This window comes from Dipodomys merriami, unplaced genomic scaffold (genome assembly GCF_024711535.1).
Source record: "Dipodomys merriami isolate MVZ:Mamm:240054 unplaced genomic scaffold, mDipMer1.0.p SCAF_19, whole genome shotgun sequence".
NCBI classification, from domain to species: domain Eukaryota; kingdom Metazoa; phylum Chordata; class Mammalia; order Rodentia; family Heteromyidae; genus Dipodomys; species Dipodomys merriami.
Window position 1 is genome coordinate 25,074,068 of NW_027203270.1, and position 27,464 is coordinate 25,101,531.

Below are 27,464 nucleotides of genomic sequence, written 5' to 3' on the forward strand. Positions count from 1 at the left end.
TTATCTATTCCATAAGGTTATAATGAGCTCAAGGAGGTAAGATGTTCACAAAGTTAAATCTAACAGGTAAGTAATTCATGTGTGTGGGGTGGGGGGAAGAGGAGGGGAGAATGTCCTGGGGCTTGAACTCAGGGCCTGGATGCTGTCCCTGAACTTTTGTGCTCAAGGTAGGACTCTACCACTTGAGCCATGGTTCCATTTCTAGCTTTTTGGTAGCTAATTGGGGATAAGAGTCTCACAGACTTTTCTGCCCAGATGGCTTTGAACCCGGATCCTCAGATCTCAGCCTCCTGAATAACTAGGATTACAGGTCTGAGCCACCCATGCCTGGAAGGTAAATATTTTTATCTCTGACCTCCCACAGGTCAGAATGGGCAGAAAAGACCAAGATGTGGCCTGTTTGTTTGTTTGTTGTGCTGGGGATTGGCTCACAAATGCTAGGTAAATACCCTACTATTGAACAGCATTCTCAGTGCTAATACAGTATATGGTGAAAATACTCTTGTGCTGGAGAGGTGAGTGTAGGTGGACTGCTCTTAGCTCAAGTGGGTTGCTTTAAGGGCTTTCTGAAGTCAGATGGAAATGATTGGAGGTTATCTGAAGCTTTAGATTATATTTACTTTTCTGCTCTCCTGCTCCGGATTATATAGAGTTCACTATATTTAGCTCTAGATTTGATTTTCTTTCTCTGAGTCAGATGGAAAATGCTTCTTCCCACCATACCCTTCTTCTCATGTTGAGAGTTTCCCAAGAAGCAAAGATCATTTCCCTTTTTGGCCATGTAGCTCTCAGAAAGAGCTAATCCTTCCCTCACCACCCACCACAGCCAGCCTAAATAGGAAATCTCCAAGAATGGGAACCATGTCCTTGGGTTCTCAGGCCTTTGGTGAGATTACTCAACCACAGGCGTGAGATTTGATGAACTGAAGCCTTCAGTCAAGGCTAAATAGATTTACAGTATTATGTCTACCTTCTAATACTAACTTTTTTTTTTTTCAGTGTCTCAATATCTGTATTAGACATTGAGATTTTCAATAGAGGTAAAGAATTTAGAGGGCCTAGGGACAGATATGGATTCGTATATTGATTTTGCCACTTACTAGCTATGTGACTGTGCAATTTATCAACTTCTCTGGGCTATGTGTTTGTTTCAGTCTGCGAAAGAGGAGAAAAATAATGACACCCACATTACATCCAGGCTTGTTGTAAGGGCGATATAAGATATACTAAAAGCCTTATTTACACATCAGTGCTCATTAGAGTAGTTGTGGAGGGCTTTAGTGGGGAATGAACAGGACAAGGTATGCAGAAAATCTCCGTGGAGACCATTACGTGAAGGCCAAGATGAGGAGAGCCCTTCATGCCAAGGAGTCGGGTCTCCTGGCTCAGGGTTAGTGATGCACCTTGTGCTCCCGCCTGTCAGGAGACCTCAAACTGCCAACGACTTGGAGCTACTCAGGGTCTCAAATGAGGACGGTGTCTAAGAGCAAACCTGGGTCCAGGCAGCAAAGTCTCCTCCAAGAAGTTCTGGGGGCATTAAGGCTCCCAGCGGCTAGCGTCCACAGACTTCAGTCTCTCTCACTTACCTGGGAGTGGTGACGGCCCGTAACGACAGCCAATAATGGCTTAACCAGGGAGTAGCAGCGGAAGCTTGAAGTCAAACCTTGGACTTTGGAGGGTCCACGTCTCAAACCCTAACCCAATATTGAACTACAACTCCCAGAATGCATCGCGGCCGCCGGCATCCAGACGGTGGTCAAACCCTGCCAACCTTGAGGCCCAGTTTCTCGTACAGCTCGGCCGAACGCCGGGGGGCTTCCGGGATTGCTGTCCACACCTCCCAGCACAGCCTCCCCTCGTGATTTCTGGGTATTGTAGTCCATATTGTTCCGGTTTCCCTGAAATAAGCTGCATTGGTAGCCGCTCCCTTCCTCATAGAAACTACAAAACCCAGAATACAGCGCAAATTTTCCTCGCCCAATAGGAGCCCCTCATGTAGCGGGGCGCGGAGCCTGGCTCTGGCAACTCAAGATGGCGGACGAGAGTGAGACAGCAGTGAAGCCGCCGGCACCTTCGCGGCCGCAGGTGATGGAAGGGAACGGAAACGGCCATGAGCACTGCAGCGATTGCGAGAACGAGGAGGAAAACAGCTACAACCGCGGGTAACGAGATGATTGGAGTCCAGTTCCTGTCCAGTCTCCCGCAACCTGGGTCTCTGAGGGTGCGGGGAAGTCACCGGGAGCTTAGCCTAACCCCACCCCCATGTTTTTATTGGCTAAGACATTGGGATCCAATCTGGCGATTGGTTGCTGCCTTTGTCAATTTACTAGGGGTGAGTGCTTGGTATATTAAGGGCCCGAGACATTCAATACTTTTATTATATAAAAGTTCTTCTGTGTAATGTTGCACTCGTGTGCTTCAAGCGCGATCGAGGAACAGAGCATGTAACATCGAACATGGATTTCGGTGGTACAGCACAGGACAATATAGTAACTACAGTTCAGAAGGAACGTTACTTTTAAAGGTGTTGTGTGAACAACGTGGCTAGTAATAAACGAATAATAAAACATTTCGCTGCAGTTTACTTTCAGTGAGGAAGTTGACCAGGCCATACGACCCATATATATAATTATGTTGTGAAATATCACTACCAGAGAATTCCAAAATATAAACTCATAAACTATAGGTCATTAACGGTATGGTATTTTAATTCATACAGTGTCTCTCCAAATGATCTTTGTGTCTTGTACACAGTTAGGTCGTGCATCTTTGCTCTGTTAACTTATTAAGTACAGGAAACTTCAAGAAATTGATGGATGATATCTCTTGGACAGTACTTTATATCTGTGGGATGACTCCCACATATGCTGTATACTTAGGGTCTACTTATTTGTTTCTTGAGAAGAAGGAATGCATCTGATGTTTGAGTGTTGAGTTTTTTTTTCCAAGTCAGTTTTCACTTTTGTAAGCCACTGTGTATCATTCATCTTCATATCTGGTATCTTAGTATCTGATGATTGCCCTCCATTGTGTGAGACTGTTCTGGGTTTAAAACTGCATAACTCAAGTGGTCTGGTTTTTATAAAAGCCATCTTGTCATCCTAAACTCTATCCAGGTAAGACCAAAGAAAAAGTAGAAGGTTGAGGTCTTAGTGTAAGCTCTTCTTTTCTCTCTCTCTCTCTCTCTCTCTCTCTCTCCCCCCCCCCCCCCCCCCCCCCGGGCTTGAACTCTGGGCCCAGGAGCTTCTTTGCTCAAGGCTAGCACTCTACCACTTGAGCCACAGCACCACTTCTGGCCTTTTCCGTTTATGTGGTACTGAGGAATCGAACCTAGGGCTTCATGCTTGCTAGGTGAACACTCTACTACTAAGCCACATTCCCAGTCCCTCTTTTCTTTTCTTTTTTTTTTTTGGGGGGGGGTCCGGTTGTGGGGCCTTAACTCTGGGCCTGGGCGCTGTCCCTCAGCTCTTCAGCTCAAGGCTAGTGCTCTACCACTTGAGCCACAGCGCCACTTCCGGCTTTTTTCTTTTTGCTTATGTGGTGCTGAGGAATCGAACCCAGGGCCTCATGCATGCAAAACAAGCACTCTACCACTGAGCCACCTTCCCAGTCCCCAGTCCCTCTTTTCTTTTTCATTCGACTGTTACAGAGATGGAGAGCAAAGGATTATTTTAAATGGTAAATAGGGAATCTTAGGTTAAAAGATCGAGATTGAATTGGGAATGGGGTTCAATCAATAGTAGAGTGATTGCCTACCACGTCCAAAAGCCTGGGTTCTATCACCAATACAGCAAAAAAAGCAAAAAAAAAAAGATCCAGCTTTCTTGTTCTTCAGCCAGAGAATGTGGAAGAAAAGAAAGTTTGTCAAATGTGGGGCTGGGAAGGTGGCTCAGTGGTAGAGCACTTGCCTTGCATGCATGAGGCCCTGGGTTCAATTCCTCAGCACCACATAAGCAGAAAAAGCCGGAAGTGGCACTGTGGCTCAAGTGGCAGAGCGCTAGCCTTGAGCTGAATAGCTGAGGGACAGCGCTCAGGCCCAGAGTTCAAGGCCAGGTCCGACCAAAAAATAAATAAATAAAAAGAAGGTCTAATGTAACAAAAGCCTGTTTTGACTTTAGATATTCCTAAAAATGGAAGTTCTGAGAAAGAGGAAGTAGAAACCGGAAGAAGGGAAAGGGCAGCCCTCTTGAGTAAAGATTGAATTATAGATAAGAGCTGTTAAATGTGAAAGTCACATTTCAGAAGTGAAAGTATGATTTTTTCTTTGCTCTTTATGGAATTCTTTTTATTTTTCTTTATTAAAATGTTGGTCTCATCAGTGTGTATCATCCTTTAATAGGTTTTGTTGTATATAAACTGTGAATCACTTTGTAGATCTGTTTGCTGTGACCTGGGGAACAACCCAGTGGTACAGCACGTGCTCAGTGTACTGAATTCAGACACCAGCATGAAAGCAAACAGAAAAACCTGTTTGCCAGAAAATTCTTTGTTTGTAGTACAACAAAGTGATCCCCCCCACCCCCAAAAAAAACCTTTGGGAATTTTTTTTGGGGGGGGCCTGAACTCTGGGCCTGGGCGCTGTCCCTCAGCTCTTCAGCTCAAGGCTAGCGCTCTACCACTTGAGCCACAGCACCACTTCCGGCTTTTTTCTTTCTGCTTATGTGGTGCTAAGGAATTGAACCCAGGGCCTCATGCATGCAAGGCAAGCAGTCTACCACTGAGCCGCCTTCCCAGCCCATGGGAATTTTTTTTTTAGGGCAGGAAATTGTTACTCATAGTTATGGTGAAATAGATTACTTTCTTTTTTTTGGTTGTTGAACTCAGGGCCTTGCCACTGTCTCTGAATTCTTTTGCTCAAGGCTAGTGCCCTACCACTTTGAGCCACAGCTTCACTTCCATTTTTTTAGGTTTTTAATTGGAAATAAGAGTCTCATGGCCTTTCCTGCCCAGGTTGGCTTCCAACCATAATCCTTACTACCAGCTCCTGGCTCCAAATTACTTTTATTAGTATCCCAAATCTAGACATCTGTGAAAAATAAATTTAGAAGTGACAAATGAAAGAGAGCTCAGTCAAAGGGAGGGAGTCTATTTCTGGCACTTAGGATTTAGGGTAAAGCTTTTTCTATTAACTTTCAGGGGCAAGTGTTTTGGGAAAAGGCAGCATGGACAGTGGGAAAGTATGGACTTTGGAGTCATTCAGACCTGGTTTCCTAGCCTGGTTCTTAGGCAAGTTACTCAGGCTAGAGTTGTGACATGGAATGAGAAACATCTGAAATACAGCCTTCCCTTCTCCTGTTCTTTCTTCAAATCCTTCCTGACGTCCCCAATTTGCCCTCTACTCTTATCACATACTGTATTCCTAGTAGCTTTTGTTGTAATAATATTTAAATAACATGTTGATTTTGTTTAATATATTCAATCCCTGCTGCCCTGACTAGAAGGTACATGAGAACAGAGACTGTGCCCCTGAGATGCTTGGAGTTTAGTGGGAATTAACCAACATTTGTGGGACAAAGGAATGGTAACTGTTAAAGTGCTTTGCTTTATGTTAGCAAAGTTTCATTTCTTCTTAGTTGTTTTTTTTTAATTGTCTGTCTTAAGACTTGAACTCAGGCCTGGGCATTGTCCCTGAGTTCTTTTGCTCAAGGCTGGTGCTCTACCACTTCGAGCCACACCACCACTTTTGGTTTTCTGATGGTTAATTGGATAAAAGTCTCATGTAGCCAGGCACCGGTGGCTAATGCCTGTAATCCTAGCTACTCAGGAGGCTGAGATCTCAGAATCACGGTTCCAAGCCAGCCTTGGCAAGGAAAGTCTGTTAGACTCTTTTTTTTTTTGGGTCGGGTCGTGGGGCCTGAACTCTGGGCCTGGGCGCTGTCCCTCAGCTCTTCAGCTCAAGGCTAGCACTCTACCACTTGAGCCACAGTGCCACTTCTGGCTTTTTTCTTTTTGTTTATGTGGTGCTGAGAAATCAAACCCAGGGCCTCAGGCATTCAAGGCAAGCGCTCTACCACTGAGCCAACTTCCCAGCCCAAGTCTGTTAGACTCTTATCTCCAATTAACCACCAGAAAACTGGAAATGGTGCTGTGGCTCAACTGGTAGAGTGCTCTTCTTGAGCTGAAGAGTTCAGGGACAGCACCCAGGCCTAGAGTTCAAGTCCCACAACCGACAGAAAAAAAAGTCTCGTGGACTTTCCTGCCTGGGCTGGCTTTGAACCTCAATCCTCAGATCTCAGCCTCTTTTTTTTTTGGTCGGTAGTGGGGCCTGAACTCTGAGCCTGGGCACTGATCCTTAGCTCTTCAGCTCAAGGCTAGCACTCTACCACTTGAGCCACAGCACCATTTCCGGCTTTTTCTGCTTATGTGGTCCCGAGGAATCAAACCAAGGGCCTTATGTATGCAAGGCAAACACTCCACCACTGAGCCACCTTCCCAGCCCAGATCTCAGCCTCTTGAGTGGCTAGGATTACAGGCAGTAGCCACTAGCATTCAGCTTTAGATTTTTTTTTCTTCCTTTTTTTGCCAGTCCAGGGGCTTGAACTCAGAGCCTGGGCACTATCACTGAACTCCTTTGTGCTCAAGGCTAGCTAACACTCTACCACTTGAGCCACAGCACCACTTCCAGCTTTTTCTGAGTAGTTTATTGGAGATAAGAGTCTCATGGACTTTCCTGCCCAGGTTGGCTTTGAACTGCGATCCTCAGATTTCAGCCACCTGAGTAGCTAGGATTACAGATGTGAGCCACTTGTGCTTAGCTTTAGATTTTTCTTATATAGATATTTTTTACAGTATTCTAAGTTTTGCTACCATTTTGTGAATTGCACATAGAAATCAGGCAATCTTCAGTTTGTTGTGGAAGTTTTTCACTTCTTAAAATCCTTCCTTCCATCTGTCTCCATCTCCGTCTCCATCTGACTCTCTCTTTCCTTGTTTTTTGTCAGTCATAGGGCTTGAACTCTGGGCTTGGGTGCTGTCCCTTAACTCTTTAGCTCAAGGCGAGCGCTCTACCTCTTGATACAGTGCCACTTTCCGTTTTCTAGTGGTTTATTGGAGATAAGAGTCTCATGGACTTTCCTACCCTGGCTGGCTTTGAACCGTGAGCCTCAGATCTCAGCCTCTTGAGTAGCTAGGATTACAAGCATGAGCCACCGGCGCCTGGCTGGCTCTCTCTTGAACCCAGGACCTGTTTGGCTTTTTCACTGAAGGCTGACACTCTACGACTTGATTCACATCTCTAGTTCCTTGAAATGTTTCTTCTTTTAAATACTTACAGTTTTTTCAAAAGTCATGTTGGAGCTGAATGTAGTGACACATGCTTAGGATACATCCGTCTAGGGGGACAGGCTGGGGAGGGGGGGTAGGAGGGGCAAGTTGGGAATGGAAAGGGAAAGCCAGGTACTGTGTATGGCTCATGCCTTTAATTAATCCTAGCTAATCAGGAGGCTGAGATTTGAGGATCATTGCTCAAAGCCACCAATGCAGTAGAGTCCATGATGCTCTTACCTTGAATTAACCACCAAAAAGCTGGAAGTGGAGCTGTGACTCAAAGGGTAGAGCCCTAGTCTTGACCAAAGCGGGGGTGGTGTGGGGGGGAAGCTCAGGGACAGTGCATTCAGTCCCTGAGTTCAAGCTCTAGGACCAGTATGCATATGGGGAAGCAAGCACAAATACACAGAGGAAGGGGAAATGAAAAGTCAAAGTCCAGCCAAATGCCTGAGGCTCACGTCTGTAATTCTAGCTACTCAGGAGGCTGAGATCTGAGAGACACATATCCAGTTAACCATCAGAAAATGGGAAGTGGTAGAGCAGAAGAGCTCAGGGACAGCACCCAGGTCCTGAGTTTACCCCCTACCTCCTCAGACACGAAAGAAACTAAAAGTCAATGTCCAAATTAAGGTATGGTAGCTCAAGCCCTTCAACCTAGCTCTTTAGGAAGTGGAAATTGGGCATGCTAGCCCAGTCAGAAAGGCATTTGCAGATGCCATCTCAATCAATTGCTGAGCACAGTGGCTCATACTTGTTTTAGCTACAAAAGGGCTGGGTGCAAGACTGTCATACTCAGCAACACTGGGCAGCACAAATAGAATCACAGCCCAGGCTTAACAGGAGACCCTGCCAATGCAAAAAGAGGCTGGAGGTATGGCTCACATGGTAGAGCGCCTGCCTACCAAGTGTGGAGCCCTCAATTCAATCCCTAGAATTGCCACAAAAAAAAAAGTCATAAGAATTAAAAGGAAATTTCTCCTTTTGATGTATAATATGTAGTGAGAGTAAATGATAGTTAAAGCTAATCCTTACTGGCTGTATACCAGTGGCTCATGTCTATAATCTTAGCTACTCAGGAGGCTAACATCTGAGGATTGCAGTTGAAAGTCAGCCAGGGCAGGAAAGTCCCTTGAAACTCTTATCTCCAGTTAATCATACACATGTGTGTGTGCATACACACAAATGCACGCGCTCGCGCACACACACACACACACACACACATACATGAACGCTTTCTCTCACGCTAACCCTTACTTGTAGGCTTCTTTTCATTATGGGTTCTACATAACTGTTAACAACAACAACAATACACACACACTCAACAGAGGAAAGGAAATTAGTGTCATCCCTTTCACCCATGAGCAATTGAGAGGAGAATCATAGTTTATTTTTGTGCTTGTCCTAGGACTTGAATTAAGCTTTTATGCTCAAAGCTAAGGCTCTACCACTTAAGCCACTGCTCCAATTTTATCTTGACTGTTTGGTGATTATTGGAAATAAGAGTTTCACTAACTTAACTATTGGACTGGCTTTGAATCATGATCCTCCAATCTTGGCCTCCTGAGTAGCTAGGATTACATTCATGAGCCACTGACACTTGGCATAAGATTTTTTTTTTTGCTAGTCCTGGGACTTGAACTCAGGGCCTGGTGTGCTGTCCCTGGGCTTTTTTGCTCAAGGCTAGTACTCTATTACTTGAGCCACAGCTCCACTTCCAGCATTTTTTTTTTTTTTGGTTGGTCACAGAGCTTGAACTCTGGGACTAGGCACTGTCCCTCAGCTCTTCAGATCAAGGCCAGGGCTCTACCACTTGAGCCACAGGGTCACTTCCAGTTTTCTGGGTGGTTAATTGGAGATAAGAGTCACGGACTTTCCTGCCTAGGCTGGCTTTGAACTGTGATCCTTAGATTTCAGCCTCCTGAGTAGCTAGGATTACAGATGTGAGCCATCGGCACCAGGCTTGTTGTTTTATTTTTATTTTTGCTGTGCTGGGGGTTGAACCTATAGCCTTGTGCAGTCTAGGCAAGATTTAAGCTGTGTCCCTAGTTCTCCTTTTCTCCTTTTTATTAATGAAAAGCCTTCCATGAAGTATTGTTAAAGTGTTAACCTTATCAACTGGTAGTACTTTTTTTTTAATTGTGAAAATATCATATAGAGGGGTTACAATGAGTAAGATAATGAGCACATTTCTTATCAAGCATTGTTGCCTCCTTTGTTTCTCCTTCCCATCCCTTCCCATCTCCCCCACCCAATACTCCCACCCCCCTGGTAGTACTTTTATGTTATTTATTTTTGGTGCTTGAACTCAGAACCTGGGTGCTTAGTTTTTTCATTCAAGGCCAGTACTCCACTACTTGAGCCACAGCTCCACCTCTGGCTTTTTGCATGTTAATTGGAATCTCAAGGACTTTGCTGCCAGGGCTGGCTTAACTAAAATCCTTAGATCTTAGCCACTTGACTAGCTAGGATTACAGATGTGAGCCACCATCTTGGCAATACCTTTTTTTTTTTTTTCTGTCGATCACAGGGCTTGAACTCTGGGCCTAGGCACTGTCTCTGAGCTCTTCAGCTCAAGGCTAGCACTCTACCACTTCAGCCACAGCGCCACTTCCAGTTTTCTGAGTGGTTTATTGGAGATAGGAGTCTCAGACTTTCCTGCCCGGGCTGGCTTTGAACCATCATCATCAGATCTCAGACTTCTGAGTAGCGAGGATTACAGGTGTGAGCCACCAGCACCTGGCTGGCAATACCTTTTAATTTGGGAATAACAAGTAAAAAGTTTGGATGTTTTAGAACAAGGAGGCAAACTTATGTTCTTAACACCCTTTGGAATTTTATAGTATCATCAAGGTTTACAAAGATCTGCAATATCATCAGGCAGCACTGAAATGCTGCTAAGCCATGGTCAAGAACCCTTTGATAAGGGATATCTCCATCCTGATCTAACTCTTTAAAACAGGTTAACACAGATTCTCCATCCTACACTCTCATCCCCAGTTAATTTTTTTTTTTTTTTTGAGACTGGGTCTGTCTAACTTTGCCTGTGCTCAAATTTAAGACCCTTCTGTTTTCACCTTCTAAGTAGTTACAGTTATAGGAATATATCACCCTGCCTGTTTTTTTTTTGTTTTTTTTTTTTTTTTTTTTTTTTTTTGTGGGTCTTGGGGCTTGAACTCTGGGCCTGAGCACTGCCCCTCAGCTCAAGGCTAGTGCTCTGCCTCTTAAGCCACAGCACCAGTTCCCGTTTTCTGGTAGTTTATTGGAGATAAGAGTCTCATGGACTTTCCTGCCCTGGCTGGCTTTGAACCTCAATCCTCAGATCTCAGCCTCCTGAGTAGCTAGGATTACAGGCGTGAGCCGCCTGCACCCTACACCATGCCTGGTTTTAACATGGATGAGATATTTTACACACGAAGAAATTTAAGAAAAAAAAGGAGCTATTTACTTTTAGCAAGTAAATTTTATAAAGCTACCCTTCTTTGCTTTTACTTTCTTCAGAATCCCTAAGAGGAGTTTTCTTCGTGTTTATTTTTTTGGCTTGTAATTCCATTTAGCTCTTGGGAAGAAAGAAATCTTTTCAGTCTTGATTCCTTCATGTTTTCCTTCAGCTTTTGATTTTTTAAAACTAGATCAAAGCAGAAATGAAAAGAAAACTCATCACTGATATCAAATAAGTATTCTAATTTTGTTTCCCAATTAAGTGGCAATTAAAAAAGAAACTAATCAAGAGCTGCTTCAAAGAGAAGAGACTGGAAAGCAGGAGAAATGCAAAGTAAATGAGAGCCTATTTCAGGGAGATTGCTGCTCATGGCAAACCAGTTCTGCTGATTTTTCACATTGTGTAAAGTGCTCACTCCAAAACGCCCCAGCTTTACCAAGTCTGCAGTTAACTCTTTTCCAATGGTGCCCATATATTTAAAAATTGTAGGAGGATGTTTCTGTGTGTGTGTGTGTATGTATGTGTATGTGCTCCATGTTTGCCAGTAGTGTGGCTTGAACTCTCATCCAGGACACTCTTACTTAGCTTTTCTGTTTAAGGCTGGTGCTCTACCACTTGAGCCCATCTCTATCTCTGTCTGTTTTAATTGGAGATAAGAGTCTCTCCAATTTGTGGCTTCAAACCTTGATCTCAGCCTTTTGAGCAGCTAGAATTACAGGCATGAGCCGCTGGCTCTAAGAAAATGTGTCTTAACTCTTTTTACTGTTTACCTGAAATTGCTATTCTTTGGCCATTTTTTAAAAATTCCTCAAAGATGTCCTTATGATTGTGTCCATTAAGGCACAAAAAATCTGGAAATTACAATTTTAGAGTTAAAACAGCTTGATAAAATCCTTTGTCAAGGTCAGTACTTGTAAAAAAATTTTTTTACTATAATTGTGTGTTCAGTAACTTATTCATATTACTGTGTGTTGGGCATTGCACCTTTTACGTGACTTATCCATGATTTTGCTTTCAGAAACTGGTGTAGTTTTTTCTTTGTGTGAGGTTGGGTATTTGCCTCTCTACTTTTCTCTGTGACACCTCAGAAGATCCATTTTGAACTTGCTGAGTTACTTTGCCCTACTAAGTTGTCTTCTGCATACAGAATGTTCAGCAGTCTGTGTACATTCCCAACAGTGGTGCCAGACGCTAGGGAACTTGCTAGCCCCTTTAAATTCTCCTTGACAGACCAGTGTCTTCTTCAACAGAGGTCACACAAATGTATGGATTGCTGCCAGGATTGAGTCTATTGCTCAGAAAATTATAGATAATTGTTTCTGAACAGCATTTAGTTTGACCTTGGAATTATCAGTATGTGGAATTTCCATGTTTATCTCATTCCCATTTTAATCCATTTGTGTTCAAGCCTTTGTGATCTCTTAAAAAATAGCTGTCTTGTGTGGCTCACACCTGCAATCCTAGCTACTTTGGAGGCTAAGAACTGAGGATCCTGGTTCAAAGTCCATGAATCTCTTATCTCCAATTAACCACCAGAAGACCAGAAATGGTGCTGTGGATCAAAAGAGCACAGCAAAAGAGCAAAAAACAAAAAAACCAGACAAAAATAGCTGTCTTCTCTGACTGAATTGGTTTGTTTAGCCTCAAAAATCCCCGGAAGAGTTTTGTAATCCTTGTCCAGAAGCCTGCTTAGGTGCCCTCATGGCACTTAAATACTAACTGTTATTTTCCCCCTTCATTTAGAGCTTTTTTCCTAAATAACTAGTAGGATTATGCAGAGTTTGGAGTGTTGGATCAAATGATCTGCTGCCACAGCACTGCGGAGAACAGGCAGTAGATTCTGACTCATGCATCATGATTTCCTTCTATGTGTCCTTGTAAATGTTCTTGTAAATGCCCTTCATGCCCCTCTCTGGGCTTTCTCAGTGGTGGGAGGGTTCTGGTGAATTGTATCACCTCTCTAGAGTTCATTTAAATTTCTCTGGAAATTTTGAGTTTCAGCTCCAAACTTCTAGTTTTTAAAGATAGAAAATAAGTGACTGAAATTGTAAATTTTAGCTTTTGAATTTTTCTTCTTTTGATTTCATCAATCTAGGGTCTGTGTTTAACATAGTGATAACCATTTAAAAGAGTTACAGAGCTGGGAAGGTGGCTCAGTGGTAGAGTGCTTGCCTTGCATGCATGAGGCGCTGAGTTTGATTCCTCAGCACCACATAAGCAGAAAAAAAAAGTTGGAAGTGGCACTGTGTGCAAGTGGTACAGCACTAACCTTGAGCTGAAGAGCTGACGGACAGCGCTCAGGCCCAGAGTTCAGGCCCCATGACCAACAACAACAAAAAAAAGAGTTACAGTAGAGCTTTTTGCTGTTGTTCTTGGACTCTTCTAGGAATAGGTCAGATTCTATGGAGAGGGAAGATAGTAAGTTGGTAATTTAAAACCTCAACCAAACAGGGGCTAACAGCACAGCATTTCCACTGCTTTCTTATGTTAAGACAGCTGTCCTGTGGAAACAGCACTAAAGATGTTTCTCTCTGACCTCTTTTGGGATACAGCTTTTCAGAATTTTATTTTAGTCTATTATGCCTTGAAAGCATCTGTCAGGCATGTAATTATTGAACCCTTAGCTGTGTGCTCAATACAACTCAAGGGGCTGTGAGAGCCAGCTGTGAAAGGCATGGTTCCTGTGTTCATCTTTAGGAAGCCAAGAAAGCAACTCTGTGTGTGTGTGTACGTGTGTGCGTGTGTGTGTGTCTGTGTGTCTGTGTGTGTCTGTGTGTGTGTGTGTCTGTGTGTGTGTGTGTCTGTGTGTGTGTGTGTCTGTGTGTGTGTGTATAAAATATATGCATAATTTGTAGTTATATATTATATACTATATAATAACATAATGTATAATATAAAGTATTGAGTTGTTTAGTCGATATTTATTTATTTATTTATTGCCATCCTGGGGCTTAAACTCAGGGCCTGGCACTCTCCCTGAGGTTTTTTTTTTTTTGTTTTTAGTCAGTCATAGGGTTTGAAACTCAGGGCCTGGGTGTTGTCCCTGAGCTCTTTTTGCTCAAGGCTAACATACTACCACTTTGAGCCACAGCTCCACTTGTGGTTTTCTGGTTGTTGGAGGTCAGAGTGTCATGGACTTTTCTACCTGGGCTAGTTTTGGATGGTGATCCTCAGATCTCAGGCTCCTGAGTAGCTAGGATTACAGGTGTGAGCCACCAACTACTGGCTGAGCTTTTATTTATTTATTTATTTATTTATTCATTCATTCATTCATTCATTCATTTATTTATTTATCTCAAAGCTAGTGCTTTACCACTTGAGCCATAGCTCAGTTTCTGGCTTTTTGATGCTTAATTGGAGATGACAGTCTCATGTACTTTTCCTGTCCTAGCTGCCCTGGAACCATGATCCAAATTAGTAGATCCTAATTTGTTTTTGTTGTTGTTAGTTGTGGAGCTTGAACTGAGGGCCTGGGCATTGTCCCTGAGCTCTTTTGCTCAAGGCTAGTGCCATACCACTTTGAGCCACAGCACCACTTTGAGTTTTCTTATGGTTGATTGCAAATAAGAGTCTCAGGAGCCGGGCGCTGGTGGCTCACGCCTGTAATCCTAGCTACTCAGGAGGCTGAGATCTGAGGATCGCGGTTCAAAGCCAGCCCGGGCAGGAGAGACCGTGAGACTCCTATCTCCAATAAACCACCAGAAAACCGGAAGTGGCGCTGTAGCTCAAGTGGTAGAGCGCTCGCCTTGAGCTGAAGAGCTGAGGGACAGCGCCCAGGCCCAGAGTTCAAGCCCCACGACCGACCCAAAAAAAAAAAAAAAAAAAAAAAAAGAGTCTCAGGAACTTTCCTGCCTGGACTGGCTTCAAACCGTGATCCTCAGATCTCAGACTCCTGAGTAAGCTAGTCACCAGTGTCTGGCTAGTAGATCATAGTTTTAAAGCAGATGTCAGTGAGAGTTGGAGGAGTCAGAGGTGACTTTCTGCATAAAACATGGCCAATTCCTCATTATCTTGAATACCTGCTTCTCTTAAGCACCAAAATTTTGTCTTAGTGGTAAAAATTTGTATTCTTTTGGCTTTAGAAGCTTCTCAGATAAATCCTTACAAGGTATGAGTCTGTAATATTTGGACAGAAAAGGCTCCAAACCTTTAGAGATTGATAGTACTGGTTACTGGTTGGGTCATTAACCAATTTGTCTTGCCTTGGTTTACTCATCTGTAAGTACCATTGAAGCCAGATGGCTCTGATGTCCTTCCAGCATTGAAGCCTTTTTACTTCACACTCCCGCATGATGAAGCTTTGCGTTCTGAGGCACACACATGAGAGTGGATTTTGTCCTCTAAAACTGAGAGGAAGCCTTTGGTATTGCCTGGAAGCTCTGGGCTCCTCCTGCTCATCTGTCAGCTTGCCCTTCCTCCCACCCACTCCCATCCGGCATTTCATTCTATTTCTGTAAGTATGGAAGCTCATTTTCCATCTCTTACAGCCCTGATTTCATATACAAGCATCCACAGGATTTCTTATATATTCAGACATAAAATTTCAGGCCTTCATTAAAAGATGACATTTCTGGAACTAGAGGTGTGACCCAAGTGGTAGAGTACCACCTGTGAGTAGAAAAAACCCAGCCAAAGTACAAGGCCCTTAGTTCAAGCTCTAGTACCAGTACCAAAAAAAAAAAGGACAAGATGACATTTCTTGATTGTTTTTGTTTTGTTTTGAGACAGTGTCTCACTATGTTGCCCAGGCTGGCCTTGAACTTCAGATCCCTCTGCCTCAGCCTCAAGAGTAGCTGAGAGGGGCTGGGAAGGTGGCTCAGTGGTAGAGCTCTTGCCTTGCATGCATGAGGCCCTGGGTTCGATTCCTCAGTACCACATAAGCAGAAAAAAAAGCCGGAAGTGGCATTGTGGCTCAAGTGGTAGAGCGCTAGAGTTGAGCTGAAGAGCCGAGGGACAGCGCCTAGGCCCAGAGTTCAGGCCCACAACCGGACCCAAAAAAAAAAAAAAAAAAAAGAGTAGCTGAGTAGCCAGGGTAAAGATTACATTTCTTTTTGTTGTTGTTGTTATTTTGGGGCTTGAACTCAGGGCCTGGACTTTATCTCTGAGGTTTTTCACTCAAGGCTAGCACTCTACCACTTTGAGCCACAGCTCTACCTCCAGCTTTTTTGGTAACTTATTAGAGATAGGAGTCTCATGGACTTTCCTGCCCAGGCTGGCTTTGTACCATGATCCTCAGATCTCAGCCCCCTGAGTAGCTAGGATTACAGGTCTGAGCCACCAGTGCCCAGTCATGGCCATCTTTTTATTGATTGAGATGAAGTTTCCCTTGTTAGCTCCCTCTCCCTGCCTTGTTCCTCCTGATCTCTCCCTATTTAGTAGCTAGGATTGCAGTTATGAGCTTCTGTGCCTAGCTTCAAGTCCCTTTAAAAAAGAGAAGAAAAGAACCCAGGTGTTGATGGCTCATACCACTGGCTCCCACTTCTTGTTCTTCTCTCTTGGGCTTCTTCTCATAGACTGGATTCTCTCATAGAGCAGCATGTGCTTTTTTGTTAATTTTCTCCATCATATCTGGAGTTATGTTGTTCTTTGCATACTGAGAGAACTGCTTCTTATATGAATCTTCATCTTCTCATTAGGTAGCACAGATATTCCATAATATTCAGACTCATCATGGGTTTCTGATACAGTTCTAAAATGAACTCCTTGCTTTTATACTCACAATCAGGGAATCATTTTGTGCCATGAGAGATAGCCAACCAAGCCTCCATCCACAGTTCCCTTTATGGCAGAAACTTCATTGCTAGTTGTAGTTCTAAATAGCAGGTGAGAGCACCCCATTTACCATCATTACTTTTCCACATTATATTCATCTTTGGTCATTTCTCTGGGCCTTCATAGATCTTGTCCATGCCAGACTTATTGAGAAGCTTGCCGACCAGTGTCAGGCCAATACAATAGGCTGCAGCCAACTGTCATATTGTACTTGGATAGTTCATGTGTATAATATGCCTGGTAGACTATCATATCCCCTTGTTGGATCACTAAACATCCTCCCCACCCCCAGCCAGTCCTGGGGATTGAACTCAGAGCTTGGATACTGTCTCTGAGCTTCTTTGCTGAAATCTAGCACTCTACCACTTCCAGCACCACTTCCAGCGTTTTCTGCTTATGTGGTATTGAGGAATCAAACTCAGGACTTATGCATGTTAGGTAAGCACTCTACCACTAAGCCACATTCCCAGCCTCACCAAGCATTTCTTAGCATTGTAGTCAGTCTTGTCCTCGCATTGTCTTCTAAATTTCACTTGGTATCTCTTTTTTTTTGAGTGTGTGTGTGTGTCGGTTGTGGGGCTTGAACTCTAGGCTTAGGTGCTGTCCCTGCACTCTTCAGCTCAAGGCGAATGCTCTGCCACTTGAACCACAGTGCCACTTCCAGTTTTCTATTGGTTTATTGGAGATAAGAGTCTCATGGATTTTCCTGCCCAGGCTGGCTTTGAACTGTGATCCTCAGATCTTAGCCTCCTGAGTAGCTAGGATTACAGGCATGAGCCACCGAAGCCCGGTTCACTTGGTATTTCATTTTTTGTTTGTTTGTTTTTTTGGGTCCGATCGTGGGGCCTGAACTCTGGGCCTGGGTGCTGTCCCTCAGCTCTTATGCTCAAGGCTAGCGCTCTACCACTTGAGCCACAGCGCCACTTCTGGCTTTCTTCTTTTTTTGCTTATGTGGTGCTGAGGAATCGAACCCAGGGTCTCAGGCATGCAAGGCAAGTGCTCTACCACTGAGACACCTTCCTAGCCCTCACTTGGTATTTCTTAAAGTAAGACTTGTTCTTGACAACTTCAACAAACCTCATCCCACAAATTAGAGACTTTTGCCCACAGCTCAACACACAGGCTCAGCAGTGCTAGCTGACCTTGGTTTCTTATGAATAATTAAAATTTTTATAATTAGCTTGAAAGTCAACCCTGATGGCCTCTTGAAAATCTCTTTCCTGAATCAGTTATCTTCCTGTTTGGGGATGTTAACTATAATATCATGGTCAGTTCTTAATCTGTTGTCATGGTTGTGGTTCAGTACTATAGTATTTTTTTTTCTTTTTGCTTATGTGGTGCTGAGGAATTGAACCCAGGGCCTCAGGCATGCAAGGCAAGCGCTCTACCACTGAGCCACCTTCCCAGCCCAGTGTGGTTCAGTACTTACTGATCACTCAACAAAAGTGACTCATTAAAAAACCCCAAACTTTCCATGTTCTTCAGCTGTCTATATGATTGATGTACAAATTGAAACAGTATGGTTGCTCAGTAGCAGCATATGCACCTTCAAGCCAATGCATAGAAAATGGAATTAGCTCTGATTTTAATTGGTTTTAGAGTTTGCCAGACAATTGCGCTGGTAATGCATAAGAAGAACAAGAAAGTAAGCAGCCCATGCACCCACCACAGAAGTTAAATTCATGACTTGACAATGCCAGAGCATCTCCACTGAATAACCAGAAACAAAGGAAAGAATGTTGTTTTTGCACACTTGTAAAGACTTTTAAAGATGAGAGAAGTCCACTTATTTATTTGTTTGTTTATTTATGTATTCAGTCAGTCAAGTCAGTGGGGCTTGAACTCAGGGCCTAGCTATTGTCCCTGAGCTGTTTTGCTCAAGGCTAGTGCTCTACCACTATGAGCCACAGCTCCACTTTGGTTTTTGAGTGGTTAATTAGAGATAAGAGCTTCATGGAGACTTTCTTTTGCCCAGGCTGGCTTTGAACCGTGATCCTCAGATCTCAGCCTCCTGAGTAGCTAGCATTACAGGTGTGAACCACCCATGCCAAGGCCAGCCTTGAAAAAAAATTTGGGGGGAAGGCTTGCTAATGGGGCTTGAACTCAGGGCCTTGGCGCTGTCCCTGAGCTTTTTTGCTCAAGGATAGTGCTCTAGCACTTTGACTCACAGCACCATTCGACCTTGAAATTCCTTTTTTTTTTTTTTTTTTTTTTCGGTCGGTCGTGGTGCTTGAACTCTTGGCTTGGGTGCTGTCCCTGCGCTCTTTAGCTCAAGGCGAGCACTCTACCACTTGAGCCACAGCGCCACTTCCGGTTTTCTGGTGGTTTATTGGAGATAAGAGTTTCACAGAGTTTCCTGCCCGGGCTGGCTTTGAACCATGATCCTCGGATCTCAGCCTCCTGGGTAGCTAGGATTATAGGCACGAGCCACCAGCGCCCGGCTTTGAAATTTCTTAAGCAAGCTCTCTACCACTTGAGCTGAGCCATGCTTTTAGTTTGCTTTTCAGATAACTTCAATTCTTACTATACATACTGGTAGTTGGGATTACATATGTGAACCACCACACATGTCTGTTTCATTAATAAGAGTATTTACCAAGTACATTTGTGCCCACACATCATTACCTTTACACTTAGACTAAGGTAACCTCGGTCTTTACTGTGCCTCGTGACTTCACAGTCTTCCTATATCACCCTAAATCCCACATACCAGGAATAGGAGATAATTCTAAAAGTTCTACAACAGGAAATGGCATTGCATTACAGATTGCCTTCTTTCTATATATGAAATATGCACTATCACTTATTATCAGATGATACTGATATTCAGATAGTCTCAGGCACTTTGAGTCTCTGAAGTCACTTTTTTTTTTGCCAGTCCTGGGGACTGAACTCAGGGCCTGGGCATTGTCTCTGAGCTTCTTTTGCTCAAGGCTAGCACTCTGCCACTTGGAGCCACAGCTCTTCTGGCTTTTTCTGTTCATGTGTTACTGAGGAATCGAACCCAGGGCCTCATGCATGCGGAGCAAGCACTCAACCACTGAGCCACCTTCCCAGTCCTGAAATCACTTTTAAAAATTTTAACTTTATTATTATTATAAAGGTGTTGTACAAAGGGGTTACAGGTTGTTTGTTTGTTTGTTTTTTTGTCTGTGGTGGGGCTTGAACTTGGGGCCTGGGTACTGTCCCTCAGCTCTTCAGCTCAAGGCTAGTGCTCTGCCACTTGAGCCATAGCACCACTTCCTGCTTTTTCTGCTTATGTGGTGCTGGGGAATTGAACCCAGGGCCTCATGCATGTAAGGCAAACACTCTACCACTGAGCCACCTTCACAGCCCTGGAAGTGTCTTTTTTTTTTTTTTTTTCTCGGTCATGGGACTTGAACTCTGGGCTTGGGTGCTGTTCCTGCACTCTTCAGCTCAAGGTGAACACTCTACCACTTGAGCCACAGCACCACTTCTGGTTTTCGAGTAGTTTTTTGGAGATGAGTCTCAGGGACTTTCCTGCCAGGGCTGGCTTTGAACCATGATCCTCTAATCTCAGCCTCCTGAGTAGCTAGGATTACAGTCGTGAGCCCCCAGCGCCTAGCTAGGACCTCATACTCGTACTTGGCTTTTTTACTTAGAATTGTCACTTTATCTTTTTACTCAGGCCTCCAGCTAAGAATTCTGATGGCTAATTGGAATGGGATGTCATATTTTTCTGGCTTCAAACCACAGTCCTCAGATCTCAACCTCCTGAGTAGCTAGGATTAGAGGCATGAGCTGCCTGGCGGAGTGTGGCATGTTTGCTTTTTGACAGAGGTCTTGCTATGTAGCCCAGGCTGCCCATGCAAATCCTCCAGCTTCAGTTTACCAGTGCTGGGATTATGTTATGATTACCATCATTACAGGAACTATATTTTATAATGTTTTGGTTCTTTTTTTTTTTTTTTGGTCAGTTGTGGGGCTTGAACTCTGGGCCTGGATGCTGTCGTTGAGCTCTTCAGCTCAAGGCAAGAGCTCTACCACTCGAACCACAGCACCACTTCTGGTTTTCTGGTGGTTAATTGGAGATAAGAGTCTCACAGACTTTCCTGCCTGGGCTGGCTTTGAACATCTCAACCTCCTGAGTAGCTGGGATTACAGGTGTAAGCCAACAGTGCCTGGCAAATTTTGTTTTTATTAATGTATCTAGGAAACTAGGCTGCATCATGTTGAAGCAGCATAAGAAATCCTCTTTACCACATGCATACATATATACGTTGTGTATACATATATATGTGTGTATATATGTATATATATGTATATATACACATAAATTTCATATAATCTCTCCATGCAGGATTGCTAGGTATTGCTATTATGGTTTAATTTTCTTAAAATGCCTAGAATAGTGTTGCCATTAGTGATTATCTCTCAATCTCAGCTGACTGACATTGTCCTGAATCCTGCAGGCCTTATGTAGGCCTTTCTCCTGATAAACTATTTTAGATACCAATTGAAGCAGTTAAACTGCCTCTTTTCCTCATTCGTTTCTTCCTTTCCCTATTGCCTTGTGCTTTAAAGCACGAGAAACTCAAGAAGCCTAATACAAACTATTGCTGTCTTCTTTCCTTTCCTTTCCTTTTTCTTTTCTTTTTTCTTTCTTTTTTCTTTTTTTTTTTTTTTTTTTTTGCCAGTCCTGGGAACTGAACTCCAGGCCTGGGAACTGTCTCTTGAGTTTCTTTTGCTCAGGGTTAGCACTCTACCACTTGAGCCACAGTGCCATTTTTTTTTTGTTTACATGGTACTGAGGAATTGAACCCAGGGCTTCATACATGCTGCAAGCACTCTAACACTAAGAAGCCACATTCTCAGCCCCCCTGTGCTTTTTTTTTTTTTTTTTAAATTTAGGATCCTAAGGAAGTTTTGGTGGTACAAGTGCCCAATTGACAATTGTCATTTGGTGCCATCAGACTGACAATCTAAGGAAAATGAGTGCATAAACTAAAAGCAAGACTAGAAAAGGCCCTTTGAGACAAATAAGACATGTCTTGCACAGGGCTCCCTTCTGAGGACTGAGGGGTGGGAGTAGAGAAAACACTGCGCTTGCTGGTGTCCTTCAAATGTCCCTTCTGGGAGCTGGATTCTCGTCAGCTTCTGCAGCCAATAAGCTTGATTAAGGAAGGTCTGTTCCACAGAAAGCCCATTGTCAAGATAGCTCAAAACAGATGATTAAAAAAAAAAAAAAAAAAGCTTGCATCATCAGTGTTTTCTTTGTCTTACAGAGGTTTGAGTCCAGCCAATGACACTGGAGCCAAAAAGAAGAAAAAGAAACAGAAAAAGAAGAAAGAAAAAGGCAATGAGACAGATTCAACCCAGGATCCGCCTATGAAGGTAACAAGGAGTGTCTGTTTTTTTGGGACTGATTGAGATTATTTTAAGGTTGATGTGTTAATGTATAGGAACAATTTAGATCAATGATCTCTGCTGATATTACTTCAAAATGGAAGAGACTCCAGTGCTGTCCACTTCCCCAGACCTTGATGATGAAACACTTTCAGTACCTTAAAAGACAGCAAGTTAGATAGTGACTCCCAAGCATGAGAAATGACAGACCCTGTACCCCTGTTGCCTATTGCAGTGGTTCTCAGCACTTTTCATCTTGAGCAGGAAATGTGTACTGGTCCAGGCCCCCAGTCCTTCTTTCAATTTGTTCTATAGATCAGTCCTCTTGCTTTTTGCCCAAGGTCAGCCTTAGAGAGCTATCATCTTATCTTAACCTCTGGAGTAGCCGAGATTCCTGGTGTACATCACTACCATGGCTAGCTTTTGTTTTGCTGAAGATTTTTTTTTTTTTTTTTTTTTTTTTTGTGACATTGGGATCAGCTTGATTTTGAAATGGAATTCTTGCTAACTTTTTTGTTGGCCTCAATCCTCCCATCTCTGCCTTCCATGTAGTTGGAATTACAGGCTTATATCACCATGCCTGGCACAATCCACACCCACACCACACCTTCCCCCCCCCCCCACATCCCTCCCCCCCCAGCCTCTTACTTTTTGTTCAGGTCCTGGAGCTTGAACTCAGAGTCTAGGCACTGTGAGCTTTTTTGCTCAAGTCCAGCACTTTACCACTTGAGTCATACCTCCCACTTCTGGCTCTTTTGGTGGTTAATTAGAGATAAGAGTCTTACAGATTTTTCTGCCAGAGTTGGCTTCAAACCTCAGTCTTCAGATCTTCCTGAGTAGCTGGGATTATAGGCATGACTACTGGCACCTTGCTAATCCTCTCCTTCCTAAAGAAGACTTCTATATAATTGCAAGCATTCTTACAATGTCTTGAAAACAAGAAGTCCTGAAGTCTTTGCAAGTTGTACTAGTTGGGAGATACTGATCTATAGCCAACAAACTGAGACTAACACACTGTCATGAAACCCAGAAGTATGGGGAAGGATGTTTTTGTTCCTCAAATAAAGCAACATTGCAAGAGAAACCCTTTTCTTTGAGGTAGTTCTTGTCTTCAGAGTAGGTAGGGTGGGAAATGGTGGTGGTAAGGGACAGCTCAAAACATACACATAAGTCCATCATTTAAGCCAGCCAGTAATCCTGGTTACTCAACAGGCTGAGATCTGGGGACTGTGGTTTGAGGCCAGCCCAGGCAAGAAAGTCCATGAGACTAAACACCAAAAAGCTAGAAATTGAGTTGTAGCTCAAGTGGTAGAACAATAGCCTTGAGCAAAAAACAGCTCAAGGTCTTGAGTTGAAGCCCCAGGACAGGAACCAAAAGGAAAAAAAGTTCTTCTTTTAACTTTCAAATACAATTAGAATATGTATATATATGCGCAAAGGCACAATGCCTATGTGCATCTGATCATATAAAACAATATTATCAAAATGAACTCCAGGAAATGGAAGCAAGAGGTTTTTTTCCTTTGTTAATAAAATTATATGCGTGTATATATGTCTGCGTACATATAATTTTATTAAGTTGTACAGAAAGATTACCATTTCGCAATTCAGATAATGCATACATTTCTCTTTTGCACAGTCACACTTTCCTTTGGTTTCCCCCAATTTCCCCCTCCAAACACAACTTTTTTTTTTTTCTGCTTATGTGGTGCTGAGGAATCGAACCCAGGGCCTCATACATGCAAGGCAAGCACTCTACCACTGAACCACCTTCCCAGCCCAAAACACAACTTTTCCACTAATCTGTAAGGATTAGAAAGCCTATATATTCTTTTCTTTTTCACTATAGTATAAATACAGAGTGAGCTGATCATTGGTGGCTCATGCCTGCAGGCCTAGCTATTTAGGAAGCTGAGAAATTCAAAGCCAGCCCAGGCAGGAAAGTCCATGAGTCTCTCATCTCCAATTAACCACCAAAAAGCCAGAAATGGATCTGAGGCTCAAGTGGTAGAGCCCTAGCGTTGGGCAAAAAAATTCAGGAACAGCACTTAGGCCCTGTATTCTAGCCCCAGGACTGGCACCAAAACAAAACAAACAGAAAAGCTCTCAACCAGCTTACCTTGATAGGTCCCTTCTAGATCAGGGACCTGGAATCCAATATACACATCTTGCCCCGTCTGCTCTGCCTTAATGTGGTCAACCCCTCTACTGAAAGCTTGGTCATGTTGTCGTCTAGTTATCAGCTTTCCCAGTGCAATCAATCAGCTCAAATCCCCTCTTAGAATTGCTTTAGAAACAGTTTACAAGAAATCTAGTCTCATTCTAGTGTATCTGTGCTTCGCTTTATGCCTCAAATGTGCTTTGAAGTGAATCTCCTATCTTACTAAGACATAGCTTCAAGTAATTTTTATGTCTTTCCAGTGCCAACTCCATCATGACAAAAGAAAAAAAATGTTAAAGCTAAGTGCTGGTGGGTCAGGCCTGTAATCCTAGTTATACACAAGGCTAAGACCTGAGAATCTCTCTTTGAAGCTAGTTTGGTCAGACAAGTCTGTAACATTTATCTCCATTTAACCAGCAAGACTGTTAGAAGTAGAAGTGTGGCTCAAGTGGCCCAAGTGGTAGAGCACCAACAATGAGCAAAAAACCCAAATGAGATTGTAAGGCTGAGTTCAAGCTCCAGTCTTGGCACACAGACAAAAAATGTTGTTGCCAGGTGTCGGTTGCTCACACCTGTAATCCTCGCTACCCTGGAGGCTGAGAGCTGAGAATCATGGTTCAAAGCCAGCCCTCTGGGCAGGAAAGTCTATGAAACTTTTTTTTTTGTCGATTGTGAGGCCTGAACTCTGGGCCTGGGCGTTGTCCTCCAGCTCTTCAGTTGTAGACCAGCGGTCTACCACTTGAGCCTCAGCCCCACTTCTGGCTTTTGCTGCTTATGTGGTGCTGAGGAATAGAAGCAAGGGCCTCATGCATGCAAGGCAAGCAGTCTACCACTGAGCCACCTTCCCAGCACCATCTGTGAGACTCTTACCTCCAATTAACCACCAGAAAACCAGAAGGGGCGCTGTGGCTCAAGTGATAGAGTACTCACCTTGAACTGAAGAATTGAGGGACAGTGCCCAGGCCCAGAGTTCAAGCCCCACGACCAAGCAAAAAAAAAAAAAATGTTGTTGACTACCACATTAGCTATCCTCTTCCTAGGTACTTCACTTAAACCTTCTCTATCCTTACAAGGTAGGTGGAAGTCTTTCCATATAAGGGAGGTAACTTACCCAAGTTTTTTTATCAGAAATTCTAGAACCTGGTCTGTAACCAAATCTGCTATCAAAATTCATTCAGGTGCCAGGCGCCAGTGGCCCATGCCTATAATCTAGATACTTGGGCTGAGATCTGAGGTTTGCTCTTTGAAATCAACCAGGGCAATAAAGTCCATTAGACTCTTCTCTCTAGTTAACCACCAAAAAGCTGAAAGTAACTCAAGTGGTAGAGTGCTAACCTTGAGCAAGAAAAGCTCAGGGCCAGTGAAAAGCCCCTGTGTTCAAGTCCTAAGACAAAAACGTGTATATACACTTAGAATTTGCATGCAGAAAAGGCTGGGATTATGATTGACTTTGGCAGGTAAAAACTTCTGATGACAAGGATTATAATTAAGGAATGAGATTTTTGGGTTATTACTTTCTATGTGTCTTCTGCTTTTCTGCATCGTTTGAACTGATCATATTTGTTTGTTGCTTACCACAAGACTAAAATGGGAACAAACCCAATAGGCAGCACCTATTTTTGTTGTTGTTGTTGTTGGTCATGGAGCTTGAACTCTGGGCTTGGGTGCTGTCCCTGTGCTCTTCAGCTCAAGGCGAGTGTTCTACCACTTGAGCCACAACGCCACTTTGGTTTTCGAGTGATTTATTAGAGATGAATCTCACGGACTTTTCCTGCCCGGGCTAGCTTTGAACCATGATCCTCAGATCTCAGCCTCCTGAGTAGCTAGGATTACAGGTGTGAGCCACCGGTGCCTGGCTGGCAGCACCTATTATATTAGCTCACCGTAAATCACTCTTTCTCCCTTGTATAATTTATGGCTTTGAGATTAAGATAGAGGAACCATGCCCCTTCTTTCTGAGTTGTACCCTTTAACTTTTGAACTTATAATCAATTAAAACTCTTACTAACACAATGGTCCTTTTTTTCTCTCTGACTTTTATCTGTCCAGATGAACTCTTTGCCAGCAGAGAGAATCCAGGAAATACAGAAGGCTATTGAGCTGTTCTCAGTGGGTCAGGGACCTGCCAAAACTATGGAGGAGGCCAGCAAGCGGAGTTATCAGTTCTGGGATACACAGCCTGTCCCCAAACTTGGTATGTATATGCTCTCCTCCCTAGGTGAGGGCCAGGAACAGGCTTTAGCTGTGTGCTTCTGTGGGATTCCATGCTGAATTTGTAAGGTTGGCAAGGGTCAAGCAGTTTCTTTTTTTTTTTTTTTTTTTGGGGGGGGGGTCCGGTCATGGGGCTTGAACTCTGGGCCTGGGCACTGTCCCTCAGCTCTTCAGCTCAAGGCTAACGCTCTACCACTTGAGCCACAGCGCCACTTCCGGCTTTTTTCTTTTTGCTTATGTGGTGCTGAGGAATCAAACCCAGGGCCTCAGGCATGCAAAGCGAGCGCTCTACCACTGAGCCACCTTCCCAGCCCCTCAAGCAGTTTCTTGATGATTATTTTTAGAAGCTAATTTTTCAAAAAGATTATAGAAAAGACTGTTGTTTAGGGATCATATTGTTTCGCAGAAACATATACTGAGACCAAATAATGGTTCTTTTAGTCTATCATTATCCAATACAAATTTGCAGAACAGTGTTCTGACACATGATGAGTAGAGATGTCTGCCTATGGATCTGTCTTCCCACTTAGATTTGTGAGAGACTGTTTTGTTTGTCTGGGCAAATGTGTAATTCTGGAATGGTTATAGATTCTCCAGCCTTCTCCCCCTTTTCTTGGTTGATGCCATGTTTATTCAATGTAAAATAATGTGACATTTTTCTTAACAGGGGTGGTTTAGCTTCAGAAGTACTATGAATAGCTTTCATTGAGTCTTTAAAAAAACTATAATACACTTTTTTTTGCTGATACCAGGGCTTGAATTCAGGGCCTTTAATTCACTCAGCTTGCTTGCTCAAGATGACTGCTTTACTACTTGAGCCATACACTTTCAGCCCAACTTTTTGCTGGTTATTTTGGAAATGCCTTTTTCTTTTTTCTTTTTGCCTATGTGGTGCTGAGGAATCGAACCCAGGGCCTCAGGCATGCAAGGCAAGCGCTCTACCACTGAGCCACCTTCCCAGCCCTTTGCTGGTTATTTTGGATATGGAATCTCATGAACTTTTCTACCTGGGCTGGCTTCAAGCTATGATCCTCCAGGCCTCAGCTTCCTGAGTAGCTAAGGTTACAGGTCTGAGCCACTGGCACCTGGCTATAATAAGCTTCTAAAGGAATGAGACATCTAGAACTTGCAAATTGATTCCAAAAGGGATTGGGCATAGTGGAGATGCCTGTTGCCTGAGCCACAGCTAACTTGATAGCTAACTTCAGAGATTTGAAGTTGACAGGAAGTTTCAGGAGTGGTTGCACG

General features: G+C 43.5%; 2 protein-coding genes and 1 pseudogene across 4 annotated transcripts in view; 1 reads left to right on the forward strand and 2 right to left on the reverse strand.

The window, feature by feature from the left end:
- The window catches only part of Dcakd (dephospho-CoA kinase domain containing), a 36,274-nt gene extending 34,418 nt beyond the window's left edge, over positions 1-1,856 (reverse strand). For all 3 annotated transcript variants that reach the window (XM_070027903.1, XM_070027899.1, XM_070027904.1), the window contains exon 1: positions 1,587-1,856. The gene's annotated coding sequence lies outside the window, so the exon portion shown is untranslated. The remainder of the gene's footprint in view (positions 1-1,586) is intronic.
- Positions 1,857-2,002: 146 nt separating this feature from the next.
- Positions 2,003-27,464, forward strand: part of Nmt1 (N-myristoyltransferase 1) — a 39,831-nt gene continuing 14,369 nt past the window's right edge. The window contains exons 1-3 of the mRNA XM_070027897.1: positions 2,003-2,162; positions 21,724-21,832; positions 26,055-26,199. Of these exons, the coding sequence (XP_069883998.1) occupies positions 2,032-2,162; positions 21,724-21,832; positions 26,055-26,199 (385 nt within the window). The 5' untranslated portion in view covers positions 2,003-2,031. The remainder of the gene's footprint in view (positions 2,163-21,723; positions 21,833-26,054; positions 26,200-27,464) is intronic.
- Positions 12,500-17,559, reverse strand: LOC138830498 (large ribosomal subunit protein uL18-like; annotated as a pseudogene).